The sequence below is a fragment of the Quercus robur genome, chromosome 2, assembly GCF_932294415.1.
Source record: "Quercus robur chromosome 2, dhQueRobu3.1, whole genome shotgun sequence".
NCBI lineage: Eukaryota > Viridiplantae > Streptophyta > Magnoliopsida > Fagales > Fagaceae > Quercus > Quercus robur.
The window spans coordinates 65,195,510-65,222,222 of record NC_065535.1 but is presented as its reverse complement, the minus strand read 5'-3'; the positions used below and the strand labels follow the sequence as shown (position 1 = coordinate 65,222,222).

The 26,713-nt window shown below is 33.9% G+C and overlaps 1 protein-coding gene and 1 pseudogene across 1 annotated transcript; one reads left to right on the top strand and one right to left on the bottom strand.

The window, feature by feature from the left end:
* Positions 1 to 777: 777 nt before the first annotated feature.
* On the bottom strand, positions 778 to 13,317 carry LOC126714511 (probable alpha-mannosidase At5g13980). Its single transcript, XM_050414690.1, has 29 exons — positions 12,881 to 13,317; positions 12,710 to 12,793; positions 11,898 to 11,986; positions 11,468 to 11,642; positions 11,180 to 11,299; positions 10,929 to 11,015; positions 10,765 to 10,836; positions 9,971 to 10,084; positions 8,988 to 9,088; positions 8,803 to 8,896; positions 8,532 to 8,699; positions 8,331 to 8,420; positions 7,601 to 7,666; positions 7,435 to 7,491; positions 6,801 to 7,020; positions 6,539 to 6,678; positions 6,176 to 6,244; positions 5,993 to 6,052; positions 5,455 to 5,526; positions 4,453 to 4,500; positions 4,111 to 4,230; positions 3,796 to 3,861; positions 2,789 to 2,901; positions 2,472 to 2,556; positions 1,955 to 2,065; positions 1,739 to 1,834; positions 1,480 to 1,527; positions 1,283 to 1,351; positions 778 to 1,181 (listed from the first exon to the last, which is right to left on the bottom strand). Exons 1-29 carry the CDS (start codon positions 13,076 to 13,078, stop codon positions 954 to 956), a joined length of 3,060 nt encoding a protein of 1,019 aa, XP_050270647.1. The 5' UTR covers positions 13,079 to 13,317; the 3' UTR covers positions 778 to 953.
* Positions 13,318 to 20,782: 7,465 nt separating this feature from the next.
* Positions 20,783 to 23,239, top strand: LOC126701974 (uncharacterized; annotated as a pseudogene).
* The last annotated feature ends 3,474 nt before the right edge of the window (positions 23,240 to 26,713 follow it).

The window sequence follows — 26,713 nt, the reverse complement described above, 5'->3', positions numbered from 1 at the left end:
TCGCTCAAAAATCATAATAATTTTTTTATTATATTTTATTTTGTTAAGTCATTAAACTATAAGATTTAAGATAATAGGGATGTAAAAATGATATTACACTACAACAGTTGTGAATTATGGTATCTCTAATGTTAGTTTCTTTTTTTCTTTTTTTATGAACTAATGTTAGTTTCTTTAAACTCAATTGTTAAAGTTTATAATCATGCAACAAAAGACTTAGTTTTAAATCTCCTACATTAAAAATTCATTAGTGTTTTAACCTTATAATAAAGAAATATTGTTATAATACCAATCTCATAAGTTCAAATCCTAAAAAATATATAATAAAATAAAAATATAAAATATAAAACATTGTCATAAAATAGATACCTTAAGTTTGAATTCAGATAACAATAAGTTTTTTTTAAAGGTTAAAAAAAATAGTGCCCCTAACATTGTGATGGGGAACCATTTTCAGTCTGACCGATCTTTCATTGCAGAAAATGGAAAATTTATTAACCTATAAGAATTAAAAAGGTGATTTTGACTCATTTTCTCTTCAGTGGTAAAGGGCTGGGTTCATTTTGATTTCTTATGGACCAGAAGAGCTGATAAGTTCGACATTAATCAATGGGAAAATAGCTAAAATATTCTTGAGTGCAAAACAATATGATTGGATCCGATGATTCCGATCATGTATTCAGTATTCTGATGATACAGAAAAATGTCAACTTATTTACACTAGACTCACATCCACAAGACATGCAACCTCGCTATGACACACATAAAGCATAGAGATTGAGCTAATTAATCTTGTTTATTGATACACGTGGGTAAAGAGTCATCGTGCAATAATTAGTCTTGCGGACTAAAATACTATACAACTGAAATGGAGCTCAAGTAGATTGTGGATTATGGTACAACACAAAGTAAATGTCTTGTAAGGACCTCATGTTATGGGGCATTTCTTATTTTTATGCATCAAATACATAACGGAGGGACTCTGGATTGAAGTCAATAACAAAGGTGCGGATTTCCATGGGGGCTAGTTCTACAACCAGTTTAGCAGGATCAACAGGTCCACCCCTCACAACCTTGTTTTCTTCCTGAGAAGACCCTTCTACTTTCCAAACGAGTCTCTTCTTCTCCATTTCTGTTCTTTCTTGGTTGGCAGATAAGTTTGTCTCTGTCACTTTACCGATCTGAAACAGACATAATACAAGTAGACATTATTATGGAGACAAAACTATAAAGTGGAGTTAACAAAGACGCCTGGATAGTGTCATGAGACTCATGTTTCTACCTTCTTTCTGGGAAACAGCTTTTTAAGCTCTACACTTGTCATTACAGAAAGATTCTTGTCCTCTCCAATCTTGCATAGTTTGAACAAACCAATCAAAAAAAATATTAATATTTGAAGGAGCATTCATCTAAACAAATGAAGTACTGTAGAGCGAACACAAAACGTCATTGAGCAGAATATGTAAGAGAGAGTTAAACCTCATATAAATGTGCTAATCGAAGAAGAACTTTTCCATCATCAAGCTCCTGCATAATTCGGGGGAAGAAAAATCAAAATGAGAAGAGAAAGGAAATACCAAACTGCTTATATTCGGCCCCACTGTTGAGTTAGCTGTCGAGGTCTAACACTTCTTTGATAACTGGTTTCTGTTTCTTGTCTTATACTTTCCAAAATAACATTACAATGAAACGATAAATAAAATGGAACTATAAAGAACAGCCTCAAGTGGTCAAGTACCTGGAGAGTTATTAGAGCAACATTATCAGGCAAGCTGTATGAGGAATCAATCCCCGAAAAACTGGCTACATGAGAACTCATCCCGTTATCACCATCCTGCAAATAGAGAATTACCTTTTTTAGACACTACCTACCTTTTTTCTCCCTTATTTTGGTAACTAACTAAATTGGAAGACTAAAATAAATAAGCTCAAATCTTTTCTTTTCCAATTTCACCTGTTCAGCAAAGGCTAGCAAGAGTGGAGAATATATTTCCTGGCCAAAAGTTCGACGCCACTTGGCACCCTCTCCCAGTGGGTCAAATCGGAAATAAAATTTTCCTTGGATCTGTAAAAGTCTTCAGTAAGTAAGAACTGAATGCTAAAATTTTCAGCAAATACTTCATATCACATTACGTAGGAGAGATTGAATTCAAAATATCATTGCAATCATGACTTGCTATTAAAGGCAATGTGAAAATCTTTGAAAGCAACATTCTCAGGAATAATATACGCTATACGGATGCTATAACTTACTAATTGAAAATAAGTTAACCACATAATAGGATAGAAAATTCTTGACACAGATGCCAATTTCTGGCTCTAAAATACAATGGACAATAGCCAGGAATTTTCTGAGATTAATTGTTGAGTGAGTAGTAAAGTTGACTAATTAAATCACCTATGGTGACAGTTTTAATCCAACATGCCAGCTACTTGCTGAAAACGAGTTCCAATGGGTAGCATGTACTTACTGTTAGTCCAGTGCATTTATTAAGAACACAGACTGTTTCATTTAAGGCCTCTGCAACACCTTTTGAATCATCAAGTAGTAGTCTCCTGTAAAGTAAGATGAATGAGAGAAACTCTCAATAATGTTTCTGATTACATATGGTACATGAAAAGATTAATCATGAATTTATGCATTACCATTTAAGTAATGCTATTAAAGTGCACAACAGTCATTCTTTTAAATAAGATCTCCCTTCTGAGTTGTGCGCACCAATGAAATACCAATCCTTTTAGCATGCACATAAACCATGACGAAATTAACATGGAAGACAAAACATACCTGTGAAGCATCAGCTCTATTTGTCCATCCACTATGCTGGATCCCCCTAAAGACCGATCCACCAAAATTGAAAATTCCTTCTCATTATCTTGCATGTAAATCCCAAGATTAATCTGAAAGGAAAATTTAGATGATGTATCAAGCAAAAGGCAAGGATAGAATTACTGATTGTAATTTTCTTTGACTACTTTATTATAATGGGGCTTAAATTCATGTAGAAATGTATAGATGAGCTAAAAGAATCATTGTGTACAAAAACATCAAATTTCACCGCAGGCACATTCATTTTATCCTGCTTATGAAAGAGATGTCATCAGTGTGTCTGTCAGCTATAGGCAGAACACACTGTTTTAAAATACTCACTGGATTCATAGTGGTCATAATCAAGGTCTCTGAAGGATAATAGTAGTAGTAAAATATAACTAAGCCCATGATGCAAGACAACCAAAACAAAATAAACAACAAGAAAATAACGGGACATGACCTAAAAGTCTGCACCTAGGCCCGGCTAGGAGTCAACACCAAGTGGGAAAACCACTAGGAGTCAGCACCTAGGGTGGAACTGAAGTTAGCACCAGACCAAAAGACCATTTTTTTCATTCATCAAAATATCATCTATCTCCTCAAGGAGTACAATAAGTTACTTATAAAGGATTGCTAAACCCTAATTCTAATTGGCTTAGGAAACCCTAAATGCCTTATTACAAAATAACCTTGCTTCCAAATTAGCATTCTAATAGCCTAATAAACTACTAGGACCTAAAACATAAAAATAAAATTGACTGGCAAACATAAATAATACTAAATAAAAATCTTCTTGCATCTCCCACATCAGCCCACTAGTACAACAAATAATTAGCAAGCACAATTTAAGTATACACCAGGAGTGCCCACCAGTACAACCAAAAATTAGCAAGCACAATTTAAGTATACACCAGGAGTACAGCCACCCAAAAAAAAATAAACCAAAAAAATTGGGCAATATATTTATTGGAAAATGAACATACTGGATAATAATTTCCGGCAACAGGTTGGTTCACTTCCAAGTCCCAGTCTGTTCTATAATCACGAATCTGCAAATGACATAAATGCTTTAGATCATTTTAAGAGGATATTGGAAAATGAACATGATAACATAAACACCAAGAAGTTCTTATCTATGTTACTCATGATATATAGGGATATATAAACACCACCAACCCTGGTATAAAGAGACATATAAAGAAACTTGAGGAGGTTCAAGTTGGAAACCATTCTTAGCATCCTGATGCACACAAACTTACATGTTAAAGATGACATATAATGGCATGTAAGCAACATACCCTTTTGATAAAATCACGTCCGTTAGAATCTGAGTAAAATGTTTTGTTGGTAACCATGGAAGTTGTAATTTGAGTTGCAACTTCTTTGCCAATTCCATCATCAATAGGAATAGGTCCAACCTGATATTAAAAATTATTTCATATAACCACCATAGGATTATCCAGCACATAAGATGCAGAGCTAAACATTAATATCCAACAACCCAACAAATGAAACCAAGGTCCCCCACCCCCCTAAGTGCTTGATTCTCTCCACCAACCAGATGAGGTGGATAATAATAATAAAAACTAAAGCAACAACACCAATAAACAACACAAAATGAGTTATCTGGTAAAGCTTACAATAAACTCGACTTCAGCATGCTCTTTCCCATTGTGAAGTCTGGTTGTCTGCAAACACATTTTTACATAACATTACTAGCAACAGGGAAACTGAATCTTTATTTAGTAAATATTAAAGATATTGCGTGCTAGCATTTATTCTAACAACAATATTAGTAAAAAGGATAATGAATGATCCTACTTCAAAATGCTTCATTAATTGTCTAAGTTGCAATCAATTTTTTAAGTTATAGCCCAACCATGATCAGTGCATAAGGGCAGTTAGAGCTGGAACATAAAGGTGTACATAACAATGATAACAAATTTTTGCTCTATGTTTTCATTTTACTGTCACATTTCATGGCTTCAAACCAAACCTACAAACATGAGTACATGACACACTTATGTGTTATGTTATGGTGTATTTGCTAAAAGCTTCTGAACAAAGATTTTTCTTTAATGGGTATGAATCATATGAAGCACACTCAATCGAAATCAAGAGAAACAAAAAATTCATATATGCAATATCTAAGCTTCTGAACACATATAACTACAACAGCAGATTCCCTGAAGTTTTTTTTTTTTTTTTTTTTTTTGATAAGTAATAAGAATTCATTGATAGAAAAAAAGATACACCCAAGCACACAGGAAGTATACAAGGGGGAGCAAGTCAAGAATGAAAATTACAAAGGTCAAGTAAATCCAAAATAGAAAGAGGATGGTTTCTCCACACAGATTCCCTGAAGTTACAAAAGCACTCATAATTAGTTGCACCTGAATTAGCATTTCTTTCCTAATCTCTGAAACTGTGCACAAGGCCATAAGTACAAGAAATTTAACTTTTAATCCAAATGATAAGCTTTAGTTGAAATTTAGAAGTGACCACTCATTGTTAATTAAAAATATATATATACTGTCATTATCTTCAGTATGCAATAGTAATGTTCACAGTGCTGAAACAAAAGAAAAAGGTGTTTGAGGAAAAACATAATGCATGGACAGAAATCATAACAAGCAAGGCACCTGATATATCCACGGATTGATTTGTTGATGTACTTCCTCTACAACTGGTCCACGCAGAACAGTCAAAGCAACCTGAAACTTTTAGAACAACCGCATCAGAGGGTGTAAAATTTCTGTCTAGCAAACAAAACATACTTTTTTAATTTTACACACCCACTTTTACAAAACACCCACGTCAGTTTATCTATTCTAAACATTTATTCAATAAAATATTCATTCTTTTAAATTTTTTTATTATTTCCTTCAATGATGCAAAAGAGAGAGTGAGGTGAAGAAGAGAGAAACAAATAGTAAAATATTAAATGCAAAGCTACAATAACCATGCATATATACACAGTTACTGTAACACTTTTGTATATATGCACAATTTTGCAAGCACTGATGTGGGTGTTTTTTTTTTAAATGTGTAAAATTAACCACTTTTTGTATTTTGCACAATTTTGCAACCTCTGATGCGGTTGCTCTTAGCAGCTTCAAATTGAGATAACCATGATTATTAGTTTTCCATAGAGAATAAATATCAGAAGGCATCACACACCTGTCCTTCAGGCTTTATGGGAAATGTGCCATTTGGGCGGAAGACATATGCCCCAGAATTCTGAAAAATAACTCGGAAAGGGATAACTCAACAACTCTTTCAACTTTTAAGTCATGCAATTTCAAAACATAAATAAAAGAAAGGTTGAGAGAGATATGTAACACAAGATGAACTTAAGTGTACCTGAGGATCTTTGTCACTTCCATTATATCCAGAGTAATAACTATAAGATTGTTCAACTGATTCCTCAACCTTCAAAAGTTATGACTAAGTGCATTAGCTACAGGATCATACATTTCCCTGCTTTCATGCTGTTTTTTTTTTTTTTTTTTTTTTTTTTGGTCTATATCTTATTTTGGGAATGGGGGGAGGGCAGAAGGGGTAAGGAAAATGAACTATTAAAAAATGCAGCAACAACAAAGTCATTCATTTTGCTTTTGATCATAGCTAAGAAAACAAAATTTTGAAAAAATTCATGGAGGAGGAAAATGTAAGCATAAATTTCAAGAAACAAGTGATTATAGAACTGTCAGGCACATTACATACCAAGCTTCTGCTATTAACATAATTTATCATCTTTCCTTGATCGGTGGAAAAGGTAAGCTTTAAGTTTCCTTGTCCAACTTCAACAGTATATTTTTTACTATTCTGAAACCTGTGCACAGATGATCTGGTTGAACCCGTACCTACAACCAAGAGGTAAGAACAATTCAAAAACTTATATTGGTTCCTTGAAGAATGGATTTCAGGTTTTTCCACTTTTTAAAAATAATCAGAAGGTATATCTATTGCAATAATATGAGCAGACCTGGCTTTTTGGCACTTGAAATAGTGTATGTGCTGAAACCAAGTGGTGGTACAGACACTGAAAATGCAAGCAAATACTTGGGTGTCTCAGTTGGACTTTGACCTAAGTACGCCCTAACATAGTAGTTCCTTAAGTCCACATAGGCACTGGCAGGAGGAAGAAGTTGCGATTCAATTTCTCTCCCCTCAAAGTCATAAACAGTAACATTTTCATTGATAACCTAAAGAAAGTAAGATCTTGTAAGTAGGAATAAAAGTTATGCCAATCTATATTTACAATGGAACATGTTTGATAATGATGAAACAATGGGATTGCCATGGTACAAATACTCCCAGACATATCGGAAAATACATGGGATGCACTCTCACACACATACACCCCAAAGAACTACTGTCATCGTGGAATACTGAGGCCTCTCATTTTACCTTTAAAATAAAGAATTATTCCCTAGAGAGAGAGAGAGAGAGAGAGAGAGAGAGAGGAGGGAGACATTTCAGATATCGATGAAGTCATCAATTACTAACCTTACATTCAACTGGTCCTGGTTCACATTTTGAAAGTGTTTCATACACATACAAGTGGACATTCACATATACAAAACACAAGACACTATTATAAGAATGGAAGTACTCACAGGAATTTGAATTACATCGTTCCTCTTCCATCCAAGAGAATTGTAGACCACGACTACCTACAAAGATAAGAAGACACCAAAAAATGGTATTTATCTAAATGGAATAGAAACAATCATAATTATTGCAAGGAGAAAGAACATAATATGGGAAAAATATTTTCCTTACCAACTTTTTTCCTTGAGACAGATCAACTTCTGATCCAGGACAGTAACTTATATTCAGAAGTGGGCACTAGAAAAAGAAAAGAAAAATAATAAGATAATAAAAGGAGAGAAGAGTACAAACACAATCCATATGTCAAAACAATTTTTAGCTTGATTTTCAATTTTTTTTTTTAAATGTTTCCTGCAAAATTATTCTTTGACAAGAATGTCAATAATTAAATCATTAAATGCCCTGTTAGTTGTTACAAGCATTTATGCCCTAAAGAAGTTAGCATTATGTAAAATTAGCCAAAAATATACAAATATTAGAACAAAAAGTTTCAAGACAATTTAATTTTCAGTTTAAAATTTTAAATTGAACAGAATTTTCAAACTGCAGAGGACATTTTGCCCATTATCAATCAATCAGGACGGACATTGCTCATATTTAGAGTTAGTGTGGAGGTTGAACTGGACCCTATAGTTTAGGGGGCAAATTGCAATTAACCCATAATAATACAAAGATAAACTATCCCTCTAAACATTACCATCTCTTAGCCATTGAAAGAAAAATGCAAGGATAAAGGATTTCGGCCAGATAGTACCATAATAACAAGAGAACTAATAATGTACTCAAAATTTAAAGAAGGTAAATCAAGGTACTACAAATGGCTATACAAATGCCACAATAAAATGAGCCCTTTAAGCAATGAATTAAAATAGCTCACTAGCTGAAGATCATAATACTTTACCTGTTGAAACTTCAAAGTTGGGTTCTTGCATCCAGTATTTGACGTAGACTGAGCCAAGCTAGAAAGTGAAGATGCAACTAATTCCTCAGCCTACACATAAATTTTGAAGAAATGAATGAAACTTGGAAGAGAGAGAGAGAGAGAGAGAGAGAGAGAAACTTTGAAAAAAAACATATGGTTGAATTGTTAAGCCAAACTCACCTCTGTGTACCCTATTGACAAACGTTTTGCATAATCATTAGCCACATGTTGCTTTTCTGTACCAGTAACTGCATCATGATGTTGAGCAATTGCTAAAGCATCTGCCAGTGAGTTTGTATTGGGCCCAGAATTACTCCTCCCTTTGAAAAACTCTAGTTGCCTTGCAGCCTAATTATTCATTAGAGATAAATAGATCTCAAACTCTAAAATTGTCATTAGACTGTTCAAATAAAATCCATCAAACAAACTAAAATAGTCACATAGATGATACCAGATAATAGCCACTCATTATTCTGACATAGCGCTTCAAGGCTGGTCTACTAGTAAAGTATCCTGTCCAGAATGCATTTGCACTATCTGCATAACTGGCATGGTGCACGCTTCAAACTTTAAGAAAAGGTTGAAGTGAGAAACAACAAGAAAATAGGTTATATAACATCCAAATGTTAAACTTACGGGAAAAAGTCATCAGTCTTGGTTGGCCAGGATTCATCTGTAGCATACTTTGCATCAGTATATATGGATGGGGTAGAGTATAGAGCATTGACACGCCCATCCTAGAAAGCCCATTAGAACCAAAAAACAATTCAGAAAATAAAAGCAGCATGTGAAATGATGAGGCAAAATTTACTGACACAAGAAAAATTCAACATTAAAGAGAGAGAGAAGAAGAAATACATGTATGAACTAAATCTTATTTTAGAATGGCATGTATTAATGAGATGGAACTATTAACTCATTTAGCATGACTATAGCAAGTTTGATTAACGTTAAACCCTATTGGCCAAACCTGAATAATTATGCGTAAAGAAATGGGACAAATAAAATAAAAATTCTGGCACAGCTTTTAAGATTATATATCCTGCATATTTTATCAATCCTAATAAGTTTTAAGGCTGATATAATACAGGCCAAAATTGTGCACAATTGCATATTCCAAATGCTATAATTCCATATTTTAATATGAATATAAGCAGTATAAAGTATTTCAACGAGGTAGAATCTCCGTACCATGCCATTTATTCTTCAGATTCAACCTAAATCATGTTTGAATTTTCCAAACAGGAAACAAAATCAATGCTTCCTCAATTCTTATTGTTAGAATTATGGTTAAGTGATTAAATTCACCATTTCTTAAAAGTTTAAGCTTTTGGGAGAATTGTTAATTTAACACTTACCTTTTAGTAGATTACCAACATTATTCCATAAATTATTACCAGCAGCCTTTATCAGAAATACAATGCATCTTAGTTGGAATGAGTATCTTATCATCTAATTTTCCTTTCTTGAATAAACATGAGACACGCATATTAATTGCAGAGATTATTACTTAAACAATGAGTCTATCAATCAATCCTCAACTAAGGACTTCGTAGAGACATGAAAGGAATAAGATTATAATGCTGAAAACCATCTTTGCAGTTTTAACAATCAATCACCTCATTGACATAATGAATGAGTTTGTCCATCTGTTGAAACCATGTGTGTGCATACTGATACTTAAAATCCGTTCCCATAGTCCACATTATATGATTTGTTCGAGTTATATTAGCCTGAAAAAGAAACAATTGCAATTAGAAACTATCTGAGGCCCTTGTAAATGGGAAAAGATAATTGCTTCAATGCTTAATTGGAGTTCAAGTTCATAAAACGTAATTCTATATTCTTTAAGAACAAGCCACGTTGCTTTGAACACAATCTATTGTCATATTGATGCATAAGGGACATCTCCTAAAATAGCTGTAACTCCAAATAGATAATTTAGAACTATGGTGATTTCGCACTTCCAGAAATCAAAAGGAGCAGTAAAAGATGACAAGGCAAACTCAAAACTTATGGTGCAACACCTATGCAAAGTCCAAGGTTGAAAAGCCTTTGAGCCTCTAGTAAAAGTTCCAAAAGGACACTTGGTTGTGATGTCATGTTTAGTATAGATTAGCATTTACCAAGATGACAAATAAGTCATGATTCATGGTAAGAACTGGCCTTAAGCAGAAACTTACTAGTACAAATTTAATGCATTGTCCCAGCAACCATATAGTTTACGATGTGAAAATTCAAATAAGAAATAGGAGACCTCACCAGTCACGATGGAGGAAACAAGATATGCAAACATCAAAATTGAAGATCATTTGAAAGCAAATGTGAAAAATGTATAACCAATTCCACCAAATAATGGGAACGCAAATAAAATAATCACATGCAGGGTAAATACTGAGCTTTTCACATTTACCTGTGATACTGCAGCAGCAACAAATGCATCTACTCGTTCTTGAACATTGTAATCGAACAAATTAATGTCATCCTTCATCAAAAGAGGAAATGAAATTTAACTTTGCAAACAAGTAAATACTCAAAATGCTGATAGCATCTATAACAAGTTTTCATCATTTTTACTTGAACTATTGGGGAATCATCGTTAACTTCATAGTAGAAACCACCAGGTGGAGGTTCATAATTCTTCGGAAACGCACCAGCAAAAATCTGCGCATTTAAGAAAGAAACTTACAAAAAGTCAGAAACAATGCAAAGGAAACAAAGAAATGAAACTAAAATAAGTAAATACTGAGAAACCAGCCCTGTACCCCCCCCCCCCCCCCCCTCTCCTCCCCCAAAAAAATAAATAAATAAATAAAATCACTCTTTACCTGAGCAGATGAACCAAGGCTCTTGGAACCCTGCCAGACAAATTCAAGACTTTTCTCATTTATGCGTTTAGCCCGGTCTTGGTAATCTATCCGACCAAAAAAAAGTGAGTCGAATCCAAGCTGCACAAATACCAGAAATTGACCAATGTTTGTGAGAGATGTGCATATGGAAGTTCTTTCAGTCATTTGGCTATTGATTAGTTTTGACTTTATACATTGTATATGCTTTGAACAGGAAAGGGAATATGACAAAAGAAGCTTCAAAGCTAAATATAAAGAGAGGCTTACTTCAGCTCCCAACAAATAAGCTTGCACAGCAGAATGTCCAAAGGGATCAATTTGCCAACCAATTCTTGGAACAATACCAAACTCCTCTTTGATAAACCGATGCCCAAGGGTTGTCTGATCAATCATGTCAATGTAATGTGTTGCTGCCTCATCATGCATACACATACCTCCATTTCTGCAATATATATATATATATATATAAAATAAAAATAAAAATAAAAAATAAAAAATAAAAATTGAATAAGAATCAAGGGGGTAAAAAGATTTTTGAAAACAATCCATGTTAGCAAACATGAACGAATGATTTTATATCCTATTCCAATGAGCACTAGCTCATGTTGAACCTCCCCCTTGCATTGCTAGGAAGGCCTCCATAGAAATTTAAGAAAAGGAAAAATAGCATGATGTATTTGTTAACTTAGTATGTTACATGAACTCTAGTTGACCCGAGCTCAGTAGCTGCTTGACCACATGCTGGATTTTCTCACCCTGATTTCTCCACCAGCGCTGGAAAAATGCCTGAATTTATGAAACACGAGAAAAAGTCATAAAATTTATATGTTCTGAATATAGGACAAAATACATATAGATGGCAAGAATTGAACACATGGCATCATGTAACGGCTGGTAGGTAACACAGTTCATATAGATATAGGTACCAGAAAACTAACATATGATGGTACCAACCATGTATATGAAAGAGAATTGCATTGGCACTCAAAGTGTCTTCACACCAAAATACCAAAATAGACCAAAGTTCAACCAATTCTTAGCACTTAGTTTCTTCACTTTTAGTTTTTAATGACAAACTAGACATTTGATGTAACACTGTGATTCAATGAACTGCAAATTACAGTTTGATTTCAAGAACAGCAGAGAGGGCATTGGTGAGACTGAGATGGGGCATAATTCAAAGGCTATTAAAATGGTTTTATATTATTTTTTATAAACTTTCACAGTCCCAAATTCAGATTCTCCTATTCCTATGTGCAAGTTCAGCATAGTCCCCTGCATTCTTCATAGTCTCTCCACCAACCAAGCCATGATGCTTTGTTTGTTTACCAGGACAATGTAGAAAAAGAAATAGCAATTTTAAATCTTAGATTATCCATCAAATAGGACCCAAGTAAGAAAAGCCCAACATAATTACTAAAGTGTGTGGAATTTCATCAATTAAACCGGTAAAGGTTAAAATTTTAGTTTCCTTAAAATGAGAAATATCAATTGGACCAACAAACTTGCCTGTTCAACATAGATAAACTTTCGATTCGGGTCAGCCAATAATGCAGGCACTAGAGAATCCAATACATTTTGCACACAAGCCCCCTACACAGCCAAAAACAACATGTTTAAGTTTCATCTTCAATCAAATTCATAACAAAGACAAAAAGGGAAAGAGAGAGAGAGAGAGACCTGGATGGAATTGTTGGAGCCAACGTAGTACTGATCAACTGTCTTCAACCAACCAACATCATCGTGGGTGTGAGCAACCAAATGGACATTGAGCTTTCCGGGGACTATGCCTTGGGAAGTATTGTACACCATGAACTTGGATTCAATACATAAAACTCCTGCCAAAAGAACCAGCCACAACAACACCTTGATCCCCATTAAAGACACCAAATTTCTCAGTTCTTGTCACAGGCTTAAATTGCTGCTGATGCTACTAATTTGGGTGTGTGATTTTTATCAGAAAAGGTGGGTTTTTGCATGGATAATAATCCTTTACAGATTACAAGTGTCTTTTAGAAAGGTTTCGAATGGGGTTTTGTGGGTCAACTTGCCCAAGTTGAGTTGGTTTTGGAATGGAGAAAATTGTGTAAAACCGAAGCTGTCAATGTCATTTTGAGTAAGAGTACCACCCTTTTTTTGTGTCTGACTCGGTTTTTTTTTTTTTTTTTTTTTTAAGAAAGCGGGGGAGAGTAGAAGAGGGAGCCCTCATTTGTATACCATGAGGGCTAGCTTCAAATGTGGATCATAGAATGAATGCTGGGATTGATTTATTATATGAATATTTTTTTTAAAATTAAGAATTGTATGTAATATGTTGTTGATTTCTGATACGAATTACATTAATTGGGATTAAGTTTATATACATTTTGCAGTAATTGATAATACCTCATCTTTCATGGATCATGTGGGAAAGTAGAGGAATTTTAACTAAGAATACATTCTTCAATTCCTGTACTTTAGAAAAATACTAAAATTATTACGAATTTTACTATAAAAGACAATTAATGTGATTAGTGTTACTTCAATGACATAATAAGTAAGTATTTAAATTATTTTTCTAGTAATTAATGACAAATTTTGCAAAACTTATGTATAAAATTTGGATTGAGATAAAGTATAATACCTTAATATAATTGGTGTGAGTGACTAAGATTTAAAATTACAAAATGCAACTTTAAATCTCAACCATTGAATAAAAAAAATATTTTAAAAAGTAAGATTAGTAAAAAGATATTGTGAAAAAGAGTGGGGTTAATTGCATGGTACAATCTATAAAATTTGTAGTATCTTATACTTCATTATCCACCAACATAAAATGTTTACTCTATTTAAGGAAGTTGTAAAATATCAATTAAACTGGAGTTAACTTAATGGAATATTTTTTATTAATTGGGATAGCCAAAATAACAATCTCTTATATATATACTAAGGGATAATAAATGCACAACTCAACATTGGAAAGATTGATTACTACTCACAAGGAATCAAGGAGATCCAGGTGTCTCTTTTCAATTTGACAAAACCGTTTGAATTTCTTTATTCCTTTTCTTCTTCTTTTTTTCTTTTTAGCAAATAAAAATGTGGTAGCTGTATTGCCATGTAACTCATCAAATTGGTCCATAGCCTTGATGAAAATTTTCTTTGAGACTCCCCGGTTTTAAAAACTAATCAAGGTGATTACAAGAAATTTAGGCACCTTCTAACGTCGTTTTACTTATGATCTAGCTATTATTTTTGAGTTATGTAAATGAGTATTTAAGTACATAAATTAAAGAAATGTAAATATTTATTATGAATTACAATACACAATTTTCAAATTTAAAAATACCCTTGTTAAAATTGATTCTTAAGTAAAAGTACCATATTTTTTGTGTCTGATTCTTTCTTCTTCTTATTTTAAAGAAAGTGGAGGACAGCAAAGGTAGCACTAGCAAGTGAGAACCCTCATTTGTATACCATGAGGTCTAGCTTCAAATGCGGATCAGAGAGTAAATGCTAGGATACTATCAAATATTCACATTTAAAAAAAAAAATACTATCAAATATATTATGTGAGGCCCGGCCCAAAAATGATGGGCTATTCCAAACTCAGGCCCTTCCGAGGAGCGTACTGTCCAAAGAGAAGCCTCATATGAAGCGCTATTCAACCCTAATAGCGCCAAGGAAACCTGTCCGAGGAGTAACTCCTCCTCGGACATCACGAAGCCCAGACGAGGAACTTGCCCCAGCCATTTCAGCTCGTCTTCCCAACATAAAATGAATTAAATCCAAAATATCTCACGGAAGGCTACCACCACATTAATTGCGCCCCAACCACTCTCTTGGCCGCATTAATGAGGAAAAGACTCCTGAACAGTACCACCTTGGCCTCTGCAACTCACAAAGGGTCTGATGAGGGCGTCTGATGGGACAGGTGCTCAAGTGGATGCTTGGATGATTAACAGGTGTAAGGCTGAGATGAAAAGAAGAAGAATATATAATGTAGTGGAGTCCCTCAAAGAAGGGGACGGGAGAACTGTATCAGGAACAAAAAGAAATAAAATCAGACTTGAGAAAGATCCATTCTGGTGTTTTCTATTTTCTTTTTGCAAACCATACTGTCCATGCATTAGACCGAACAAGTTCACTGAGGCCAAGTTCTTTGACCCATCCTCTACAAATAATTATTGTTGGTTGCGCTTTGGGCCAGGGCCTAATCAACATAAGTTGGGCCAGGAAAATCGTGTAACCACATATTATATAAATATAAAACAAACAAAGAAATTAAGAAATTTGTTTATTAAATTGTTGACATGATACTACCCACATTATTTATCAGTAAGTTTTATAACATTTTGTAGTAAAATTGATAATACCACATTTTTTTATATCATAGATGGGAGAAAGCAAAGGAATTTCAACTATCATGATGTCTATACATACTTTAGGAAAATGTAAAATATATTGTGTATTAAAATTTGTAATATCTTATTCTTTATCACTCGCGAACATAAAATTTTTACTCTAATTAAGGTCCTCTCAATAAAAATAAAAAAATTAAAGGAATTTTTATTTTAATTTGGCTTAAATGGGAGTTTACTTTATGGATTATATTTGAATTAATTTGGATACTCAACAATGGCTTATCCATAAATTAACGGTGTATTTGGTTAGGGTGAAAATTGGGAGATGAAAATGGGTGCAAGAAAAGTGGGGAGAAAATGATAAGAAATGGTATTTGGTTGAGGGGGCAAATGAGAGAGATTTTAACAGCACCAAATAGTTTTTTACTCGAGTCTACTATTTGAAATGATTTTGGAGTCTCCCAATCTGAAGAGAAAATTGGGGAGAGAGGACATTAGATAGGAATTTACCCATCTACCCTTTCCTCTCTCTCAAATTGTTTCCTTTGTTTTTTCCTTTATGAAAGTAATGTTTAGTTTTTTATTTTCTTACAAATTAATAATTTTTTTAATGTAATAGAGACATGAAAGTAGATTTATACAAACTACATTTTTTACCTTTATTTTTCTTTTTAACCAAACAAAAAAGAAATTACATGAAATTCTCTCCTCAACAGCAGCAATCAGGGATGTAGCTATGCTTGGACTAAGGGGGGCAATGGCCCCCCCTAGCCCAATGAAAAAAATCAAAATATAAAATATATAAAATGTGGTTTTGAATTTTCATACTCTATTTTTCTTTATTCAAATTTTCATTGAATTTTGATTCTTTTTGTGAGTTTTTATCTGGGTTCTAAATAATTTATGAAATTTATCTTAAAGCATTTGTATAGGATAATTGTAGCTTAAGTGTTTGACAAAGTTCCCCAAAGAAGCTTGGAATAAACACACACACACACACACACACACACACACACACACACTATATATATATATATATATATTCTTTTATAAGTAGTTTGGATTAAAAAAAAATGGTTGTCTTTGGGTTAATCTATAGCTAGGATATGAAGATTTAGGCTATAACAAATTTTTTATGCATTTGGGTTTGAGTTTATCTCGCCCCCCTCACTCGAAATCCTAGCTCCGTTCCTGGCAGCAATCTTTAGCCCAAGAACCTCTACCAATTACAAATTTACAATTAGCCCACCAAATTAAGTGTAATGAATTGAAATACAAGCAAATTGGTCGGAATAAAGCCAACACAAAAACAAGTCATAACACAACTCACAAGGAAACAAAGGAGATGCAAGCCTCTTTTTAATTTGACATTTAGGTCTTTTTATTTATTTATTTATTAGATAAAAATGTGGATGTAGTATTCCTATCATCCTACGTATAACTCATCAAGTTGGTCCATGGCCTTAACTAGAATTTTCTTTTGGGTACCTTAATATCTTGTTTTTTGGGGGGCAGGGCTTAAGAATAGTAAATATTTAATAATAAATTTCAGTGCACTATCTTCAAAAATAAAAATATTCTAGTCAATAAATCATGGATTTTCGTGCACAATTTCATTAGAGTTATGTGTGTGTGTTTTTTTATGCACAACTTGATTTTTATTTATTTTATTTCATATATATATATATATATATATATCATTTAACAAAGTATTAAATACAACTTAACTTGTTCCTTTAGGATACTCTTTTAACAAAAGCCATATTGTTATGAATTATGATTTTGTTTCCCAGAAAATACATCAGGCAAAAGCATTATTATTGACTTCATTCCAAAATTTTCACATCCCTCTTGTTTGAATTTCAGCCCTTTTCATAGGTTTATTATATTATAGAGTAGAGGCTGCAAGAGGATAAGTCTAAAATGGTGATAGGTGTTGACATATTGAAGAGGTAAGGACGTGTACTGCCTACCTAATGTATCATGAATTATATCCGGATTTGGTGACTCAATAGGGCCAATACAATATAATAGAGCCACAATGTGTGGGTTCCCATTGCATATTAATCTTATTAGATTATCCTTCATATTAAAGATAAAGCAAAATCTATGGTCATAAGTTTTATGGCAAGACTCTTATCACAACTTTGATATGTTGGACGGTGAATGATACCAAAAAAGTGAACTTCTGTAAAAGTGATTGTTTATCAATTACAATTATACATGTTATCAAGTTATGGCAAAAGTTTTATCAAAGTGTATGTTGAGGGCCATTTGTGGAAGCCCAGCAGACAAAAAAGCCCAATAATGAGGGCCACAAAGAATTGACAAGATAAATAGCAAAGAACCCATTAGGCCCAAGCGGCAGGAATAATAGATCACAAGCCCAACAAATGAATAAATGGGTCTTGAAAAGGCAAGCGGGCTCAAAGAAGTCAGGAAAGAAAGAAGTAGCATCCCATGGGCAGAGTATAAGGTAGAAAAGTGAGAAAGGGCCACCGCAAGCCCAAGGCAATTGTAAACTAAGAAAGTAAGGAGTTTATGGCAGGCCCATGAACTCCAAAGATAAGGATAAGGTTATTGGGCCGGGGAAGTCCAATGAAGTTAGTAAAAAGCCCATGGAAGTGTGGAATTAGCAAACGGGCCGAGGAAGCCCAAGAAAAGCAATCGGACCACGAATGTCCAAAGGAAAAGCCCAAAGGGACATAGGAGCCCATGAGTAAAAGCAAAACAGTGCCCACAATAGGCCACTAAGAAAATAGATAAACGGCTGGCCCAAAAGGAGGTCCAGCAGGATTGAGTTATTACGGCAGGAATAACAGTTCAACATGGCAGGCAGTAAGGAAAATCAAAAGTGGGCCAAGGAAATGTGAAGCCCAAGGCCCAGCTCCTGAATGGAGCGAAAAAACCAAAGGAAAGCCCACATGAAAGGCCAAGAAAACGCAAATGGAGAGTCTCCAGGTCACGGTAGACGCATGAGTAGCAAGCAGACTCTTGGACAAATTTGAAAGGGAAGCACGCGCAAGGCCCAGGCACCACCAGCCTGTACCCAGCCAATATAGGACATGGTGGGGCCATGGGCCAGAGATAAGAGGTAAATGGGGTGTGGTTTGGTGGTGGGGAGGGGGGAAAAGACCTATTTACGGCTCCTGCCCAAGCCTCTTTTGGGAGGTACGTCCTGCTGGGATGATAGACCACCCAAAAGAGGCAAGTTTGAGGGGGAAACCGTTGGTGCATGCTCTGAGAGTAGAGAGAGAAAGCATTTATACCGTAGCAGGAAAGAAGTGCTACGGCAGGGGGAGAACTGAAACCTGCCTCTGTCTGACAAGGGTGAGTGGCACACACCTCTGGTGGTCGGCAAGTACGCCCAGACCAGACAAAGACGGTTAAAGGGCAAAATGGTAAAATCATGGTTGCGGCAGGCACTATAAAAAGGCTCTTGCCGTGCCTTGTAATGAGGATCGAAAAACATAGTATATTTTCTTGAGTAAAAATGAGAAAACATAGCAAGAAGAAAGAAAAAAAGATAAGAAAAAAACTAAGAAAAACGAGAGTTATTTCAAAGAGGGCATGCACCTATAGATCGTTTTCTCCCTCTCCCCCTTCAAATCTTACCTTCTTCCAAAACGCAAACAATGACTTTTTCTTTTGGGTAACAACCATTTAGGTCCGACTCCCTCAAAGCCATTAATCCCCATGGCAGGATCCTTTTCCTGAGGGGGTTATTTGCATTGAGAAGAGGCGTTCTCCCCTCTTTGGCTTTGCTGCGGCAGACTAAGCTTAAAACTTAATTTATGCCCATTTAAATTAACCAGTATTATTTTCTTCGTACTTCTCTGTGATCGATATCATTATGACTGTAATCATGCTTTATTAAGTAGGAAATACATAGATGTTTATTTAAATAAGTCAAAATACTCTGTTTTAGTTATTATTATATCTGCCTGCCGTAACTCGTCTACAGCAGTTCCGCCTGCCGTAATTCATCTGCAACAATTCTGCTTGCCGTAAACTTGCTCCTAGCAGACAAGGCATAAGTTTGTGCACAAACCGGCCCAAGTTGAGTTACAATTGGACCGGCCCTAACTCCCTTACTCAAAAACAATAGGGCCCATCACCGCAGGAGGCAGCCCAGCCCATTACCGTAGGAGGCAACCCAACATACCATATCACACAGAAAAGGCCCCTACAGTGCATTACTATAGTAAAAGAACTAAAAAGAGTAGGGAGAATGAAGAATTGAAGGTTATTTCTGGTTGTTACAGTTGGAGAGTATTCTAGAGTCTAGACAGTTGACACTTCTGAGCAGTGTTAGATTTGCTAGATCATGAGGCAATTGCAAGGTGTGCAGTTTAAAGTGGTTGATAAACGAATTCTTCAACAAACTCTCCCCATAGCAGTAACTGAAAGATCTTTCATGCACTTAAGTTGAAACTATCATAACTTATTCTCTTGAGATAATAACTAAATTGCGGATTTAAATCTGGTGCAATAGCCCATACCAGGGGCGGAGGGAGGGGGGGCACCTGCCCCCCTGAACTTTCAAATTTTTTTAACTAATATGACCTAAAATACCATCTTTGCCCCCCCTACACAAAAGACAAAAAAAAAAAAAAAAAAAAAAAATCTCAATTAAGTAAATTCACATTACCTTTCCAACTTTCCTAGTAGCAGTTGACTTCTACTCCTAATGGTGGTACAATTCTATATATAAAATCAATGGGCCCCACTTAGTAAACTTGATAGACTAGACCAAGTTGCCAGTAGAATTTTTTTTATGCTCTACCAAGCCGCCTGAAGAGATCTATTATTAAATGAATTCACCTTATTCAATAAAACCGTGGGTCCCACTTGGTATTGATTAAAAAAAATAATAATAAAATAACAACTTTGCTACCTCTACACGGAATAGGAATCAGAACTAGCATAGAACTCTTAAAAAATAAAAAGTATATATAATGCAAAGTGCAAACAGAGCACGGCCTCCCATCAAAAAGAAAAAAATTTCTTTTCAAACCAGTCTCTTTCTTTGGATCTCAGAGTTTTTGTGCAGTTTTTAAAAGCATTCAAGTTGGGTTTTTAAGTCACATTCAAATATTCATAGGTATGTATATTTTTAATACTTTTGCTTTAATTTATTTGTTTATTTAATTTTTTAAAGAATTAAATTATATGTTTAAACTATTTATATTTAGATGAATTGATTTGACTATTTTTAACCATTAATTTATAATTCAAATTATATATTTAAACTATTTGTATTTATAATGATCTCTTAATTTGATTATTCTTAATCATAAATTGTAATTTTTTTTCTTTATTTTAATGATATGACATATATATTTGTAGTTAATTGAGATTATGGAGAATCCTGATCATAATAATGAGTCCGGATCAAATCCTAAACGAACTCGTATCGAAGTGGATGTTGCAAATCTTCCCACGGATCCTGGTTTAAGAATAAAAATTTCTAACTATCATCCTAATGAAAGAGATCAAATTAGAAGGCATTATCTACAAAATAAAGCTTGTCAACCAGTTAACCATGATTTTCCACAAAGTCAATTTGGCAAAACAAAGCGTCGATTTAATCCAGTGTGGTTCAAAGAATTTGAAGGTTGGTTGGAATATAGCATTACCAAAGATGCTGCATATTGTCTATATTGTTATCTATTTCAACCTGATACTGGTGATCAAGGAGGGGGAGACTCATTTGTTACTGAAGGATTCAGAAATTGGAAAAAAAAGGAGAAATTACAAAATCACGTTGGGGATCGGGGATCACAACAGTGCACATAATATAGCTCAAAGAAAATGTGAAGCTTTGTTAAACCAGAGACAAAGTATTCAAACAGTTATAAACAAGCAATCAGATGTTGAGAAAAGGGAATATCGAACTCATTTGAATGCATCAGTGGATTGTATTTGTTTTCTACAACGACAAGGATTAGCATTTCGTGGCCATGATGAATCTAAAGACTCCAATAATCAAGGAAATTTTCTTGAATTATTACGGTTTCTTGCAAATCACAATGAAGAGATTGATAAGGCAGTTCTTGAAAATGCTCCTGAAAATCATCAAATGACCTCTCCTGATATCCAAAAAGAAATAGCTAATGCTGCAGCTGTTGAGACAATAAATGCTATTATTAAAGATATTGGAGACTCATTATTTGCTATTATAGTTGATGAATCACGTGATATGTCTACTAAAGAGCAAATGGCAATTGCTTTGCGCTATGTGGACAAATTGGGACATGTGAATGAGCGCTTTTTAGGCATTACACATGTTAATAATACATCAGCAGTGACACTAAAGAGTGCAATTGAGGAAGTATTTAATAAACATAGCTTAAGCATTAGTAGATTGCGGGGACAAGGCTATGACGGGGCAAGCAACATGCGAGGTGAGTTAAATGGACTAAAAACTCTTATTTTGAAAGATAATCCTTCTGCCTATTATGTCCATTGCTTTGCACATCAGCTTCAACTAACATTAGTTGCAGTAGCAAAAAATCACATCCAAATTGCAACCTTTTTTAACTTGGTTGCAAAGGTATTCAATATTGTTGGAGCATCATGTAAACGTCGTGATATTCTTCGCGAAAAACGTAATGCTGAAGTTATAGAAGCACTAAAAAATAATGAAATTTCAACTGGTCGTGGCTTGAATCAAGAAATGAGTCTAAAAAGACCTGGAGATACACGTTGGAGCTCTCATTATGGTGCACTTGTAAATCTTATTCATATGTTTTCTTCTGTAATTGATGTGATTGAAACTATTATAGAAGATGGTTTAGATTCTGATCAGAGAGCAGAAGCAAATATCTTAATCGGTTTACTCCAGACATTTGAATTCGTGTTTGATTTACATTTGATGAAAGGTGTGCTTGGCATAAGTAATGAGTTGTCACAGGCATTACAACGAAAAGATCAAGATATTGTGAATGCTATGAAGTTGGTTGACATTTCAAAGCAACGTTTACAAGCCATGAGAGATGATGGGTGGAACACTTTGCTAGAGGAGGTTTCTACATTTTGTGCAAAAAATAATATTGATGTTCCTGATATGGATGATTTATATCAACCTTGGCCACGACGAAAAGCTCAAAACATGAAAAATTCACATCATTATCAAGTGGAGCTTTTTTATACTGTTATAGATATGCAACTTCAGGAACTTAATAGTCGTTTTGAAAATTCTGAATTATTACTTTGTGTTGCGTGTTTAAACCCAGATAACTTATTTTCAGCATTCAACAAGGAGAAATTGATTCGGCTTGCTCAGTTTTATCCAAGTGATTTTTCAACAGTTCAAGTTTCTTTCTTGGATAACCAACTTGAGACATACATCCATGACATGCGGTCCACTGAAGAGTTTTCAGCACTTAAAGGAATTGGACAGCTTGCTGAAAAGATGGTAGAAATGAAAAAGAATGTTTCATATCCATTGGTTTACTCATTAGTGACTTTGGCATTGATCTTACCAGTTGCAACAGTTACTGTTGAAAGAGCTTTTTCAGCAATGAACATAATTAAAAATCGATTACGCAATCGAATAGGAGATCAGTGGATGAATGATTGCTTAGTCACATATATTGAGAAAGATATATTCAAAACTATTGAATGTGAAGAAATCATGCAGCGGTTTCAAAATATGAAAAATCGTCGAGGGCAATTGAGTAAAATAAGCTAAGTGTGAAAAAATAAATTAAAGTTTACATTTTATGTTAGATTCTGTATGACAATTACATTATCATATAGTTGTTTATTTATTTTGTTATTAATATTGATTAATTTTTTACTTCCAATCTTGTCTTTTAATCTTGCCCCCCCTGATCTAAATTCCTGGCTCCGCCACTGGCCCATACAGTTAACATTTGTTGTGACATATAAAAATTAAGATGGTAAAAAGGTATTGAAACAAAAAATCGAAAGAAATTAAAATTAAAAAGTACGTAAAAGGTTAAAAAAATTATAATTTTAACTTTTATATCTAAAAAAAATGGTAATTGCATGGTGCAATACCTTGAGTTCTTTCATCAGAGACTTTTACTTCTAGGTTAACTTTTTCTCCTCAATCTCAGCTATTAATTTCTTGAATGGCAAACAAACTCTTCGCTGTGACTTCACTTATCTAAAAAGAATATGGAAGGAAACTAAGAATTATACATTCGATAAGAGCAAGTTAGTCATGTACTTATTGTTCTTAGTTACCTACCTACTTACGCTCCATGTTAATTTGGAAGCAGCATCTTCAAATTCTCTCTTGCCATTACTGAATAGTACTTGTCCTCTCCAATCTCTGCACGCTTCAAAAAGCCACCAAGTCGTGTTTAGGTTATGTTTGGATTGGGCTGAAAACCCACGTTTGCATCTGTAATTTTTTTTTTTTTCACGCCTTTGTGAGACTTGCGGCTACTGTTCATGCACTGTTCAATAAACAGTAATCGCAAAGTTTGACTTTTCTCACTTTTTTCAGCCAATCAGTGCACATTGTGTACTATTTATGGACCCACAAATTTCACTTTTCAGCAACTTTTTCATTAAAAATGGGTCCCACAGTACTATTCACACATTTAAAAATTATTTTGCTATAGTGTTTTTCAGTTTTCAGTTTCAGTTTTCAATTTTTAGCTGTATCTAAACGGACCCTTAGAGTATTTGGAAACCAAAGAACAATAATTGATAAATCAGACTATATATATAACGCACAATTGCACAGGTTAGGTGAATTAAGTTCCAAACAGCAGGTCTTTTAGTTGCCGTTTAATTTTAATACTTATGTTTTCGTTCCAACTTTGGGTGCTCACGACCCAAAAAGAGAGTTCACCTATGGGAAGCCCTTTAATTTGTTTTTTGTTTGACCTAAGGGAAGCACTTGAAAATGGTTCATTTTAGCATAGTTCATAGCATATGATCAGTGATAATAATAGCGCTATGGTTCAGACTTCAGAAAACTAATGTTAGTAGCCATTTGCCCCCAAAAAAAAAGTCTAACAATTATGATTTATAAATGAGCCCAAAATATATATACTATAACAAAAAGGCATAAGATGAAATAGTTCCCAATTAAACAAACTGAAATCCTAAAGGAATATCAATTATTGCACCATGGGTGAACATCAAATTGCAGGGTAAAACAATGTTCACTACGAACCACAAAGACCACAATATAAATGAAAAAGATAGTGTAAGGCTAGCAACAAAAAACACACACTACAGCATCTCAGTGATGTAATAGGTTGCTCCGAAAAACAAAAGTGAGTGAAATAGACTTTTGTTTTGATCCTACCCTTATTCACACACAATATGTATGTACGCATTTAAGGATATAGTTTATGCATAGGACTATTATATAATATCACAATCCTAGTGAAAAATTTTATGATTTGAATTCATTGAAATCCAAATAGAAAACAAATGCTACTCTGTTTAGAAATTTGCATTTTCACCTTAACTAAATCCCCCAAAAAATTATAAATTAATAAATAAAGCAAAAATCTATTTCTCTTTGGTTTTATTTGCCATTTCCGGTCATTCACTAAACTTACTTAGACGGTCAAGGTTTATATTATTAGAAATGGTTTAGAATTGAGTGGTAGTTGACGTAGCATGAGTAGGTGTTGTGTTGGGATTGATCCCCTCTGTCATGTAACCCTAAATTTATATATATATGACTATTATGTGCAATTAATTATTTGTAAAAATTTGACTGTTTCTCAAAAAAAAAAAAAAAATTGTAAAAATTTGACATGACACAATATAAGTGTATGGTATATATATAAGCTTTTACACTAAATTCTTATTGAATTTATCCTCTTAATATTTTAATATTTTCATTTTCGTTCTAACTTCAAGTACTCACAACCCAAAAAGAGAGTTCACCTATGGGAAACTCTTTTGTTTTTTGTTTTCGTTCCAACTCCAGGTACTCACAACCCAAAAAGAAAGTTCACCTATGGGAAACCCTTTTGTTTTTTGTTTGACCTAAGGGAAGGACAATTAATAATGTTATAATAATTAAGGTCTAAGTAACTAAGATCTACCTACAAAATGGTTTTGAAACCCGGACCATTCAATAAACCGTAAAAGAAAGAGGTTCAAGATTTTTAAGGTTGAACCGAAGTCAAACCGAAATCAAACCGTGATGACGTCATAATTAAATTATAAATAAATATATTAGATTAGTAAAAATTGAAATTTTGACTAAAATAATCCAAAACAAATATAGATAGTATTTTTTATAACATAACTTTCATAATACAAATAAGAGTTATTAAATTCTAAAAAAACATAAATAGCTATTGAGTTTCTAAATTATTTTTAAGTCATGACAAAGCACAGTTTAGTACCCAATAATTTTTATTTTTATTTTATGAGACCCAATAGAATATTTAAGAGACAAATTAGTTTGTTTGCTCATGGCCAAGCCCATTTGACTACCAATCATTTTTTTTCCCAAGCCCATTTGAATAGTCTACTGTTCACCATTTATTATGAATTAAAAAAAAAATCAAGGCCAAAATACAAAATTCACTCTCTAAGTTTCATCACTTTTCATTTCAATTTTCTAAGTTTGCATTTTGTCATTTCAGGCCTTTAAGTTTCAAACCTCCTCGATTAAGTTCTCCATTAACTCACATCCATATTTGCCGTTAACTTACCTAAAACGACGTCATTTTGGCTATAATTTAATATATAATTATTTATTTCTTGATTGTAAAAAATGTTAATTAAAAAAAACATGAAATTAAAATAACCCATTTACCCCACAGTCCCCACCCAACCTCTTCTAAAGAACAAAAAAATCCCTATAGCCTAACCCAAATGTGAGAGACTAAAAGAGGGTGAAAGAGAGATCGAGAGGGAGAAGGAGGTGTTCAGTGGCTCTGCTCTAGGGTTTCTCAGTGGCTCAGCTCCACTCCAGAAGGTCTACTTAGCGGCTCCAACCAAGAAGAAGAAGAAGCAATAGATGGGAGAATATTTTATTGGAAAAAAAAATTAATTAAAAAAAAAAAAGCTTTAAAGTGAAGAAAAAAAAAAAATAAAAAAATCATAACTCTTTGAATTATCATCTTTCATTTATATTTTCCTCAAAGAACAGTTTTTTCTTTCTGGGTCTTCTTTATTTTATCTTAACTATTAGTATTGTTATTGTTGTTGTTTA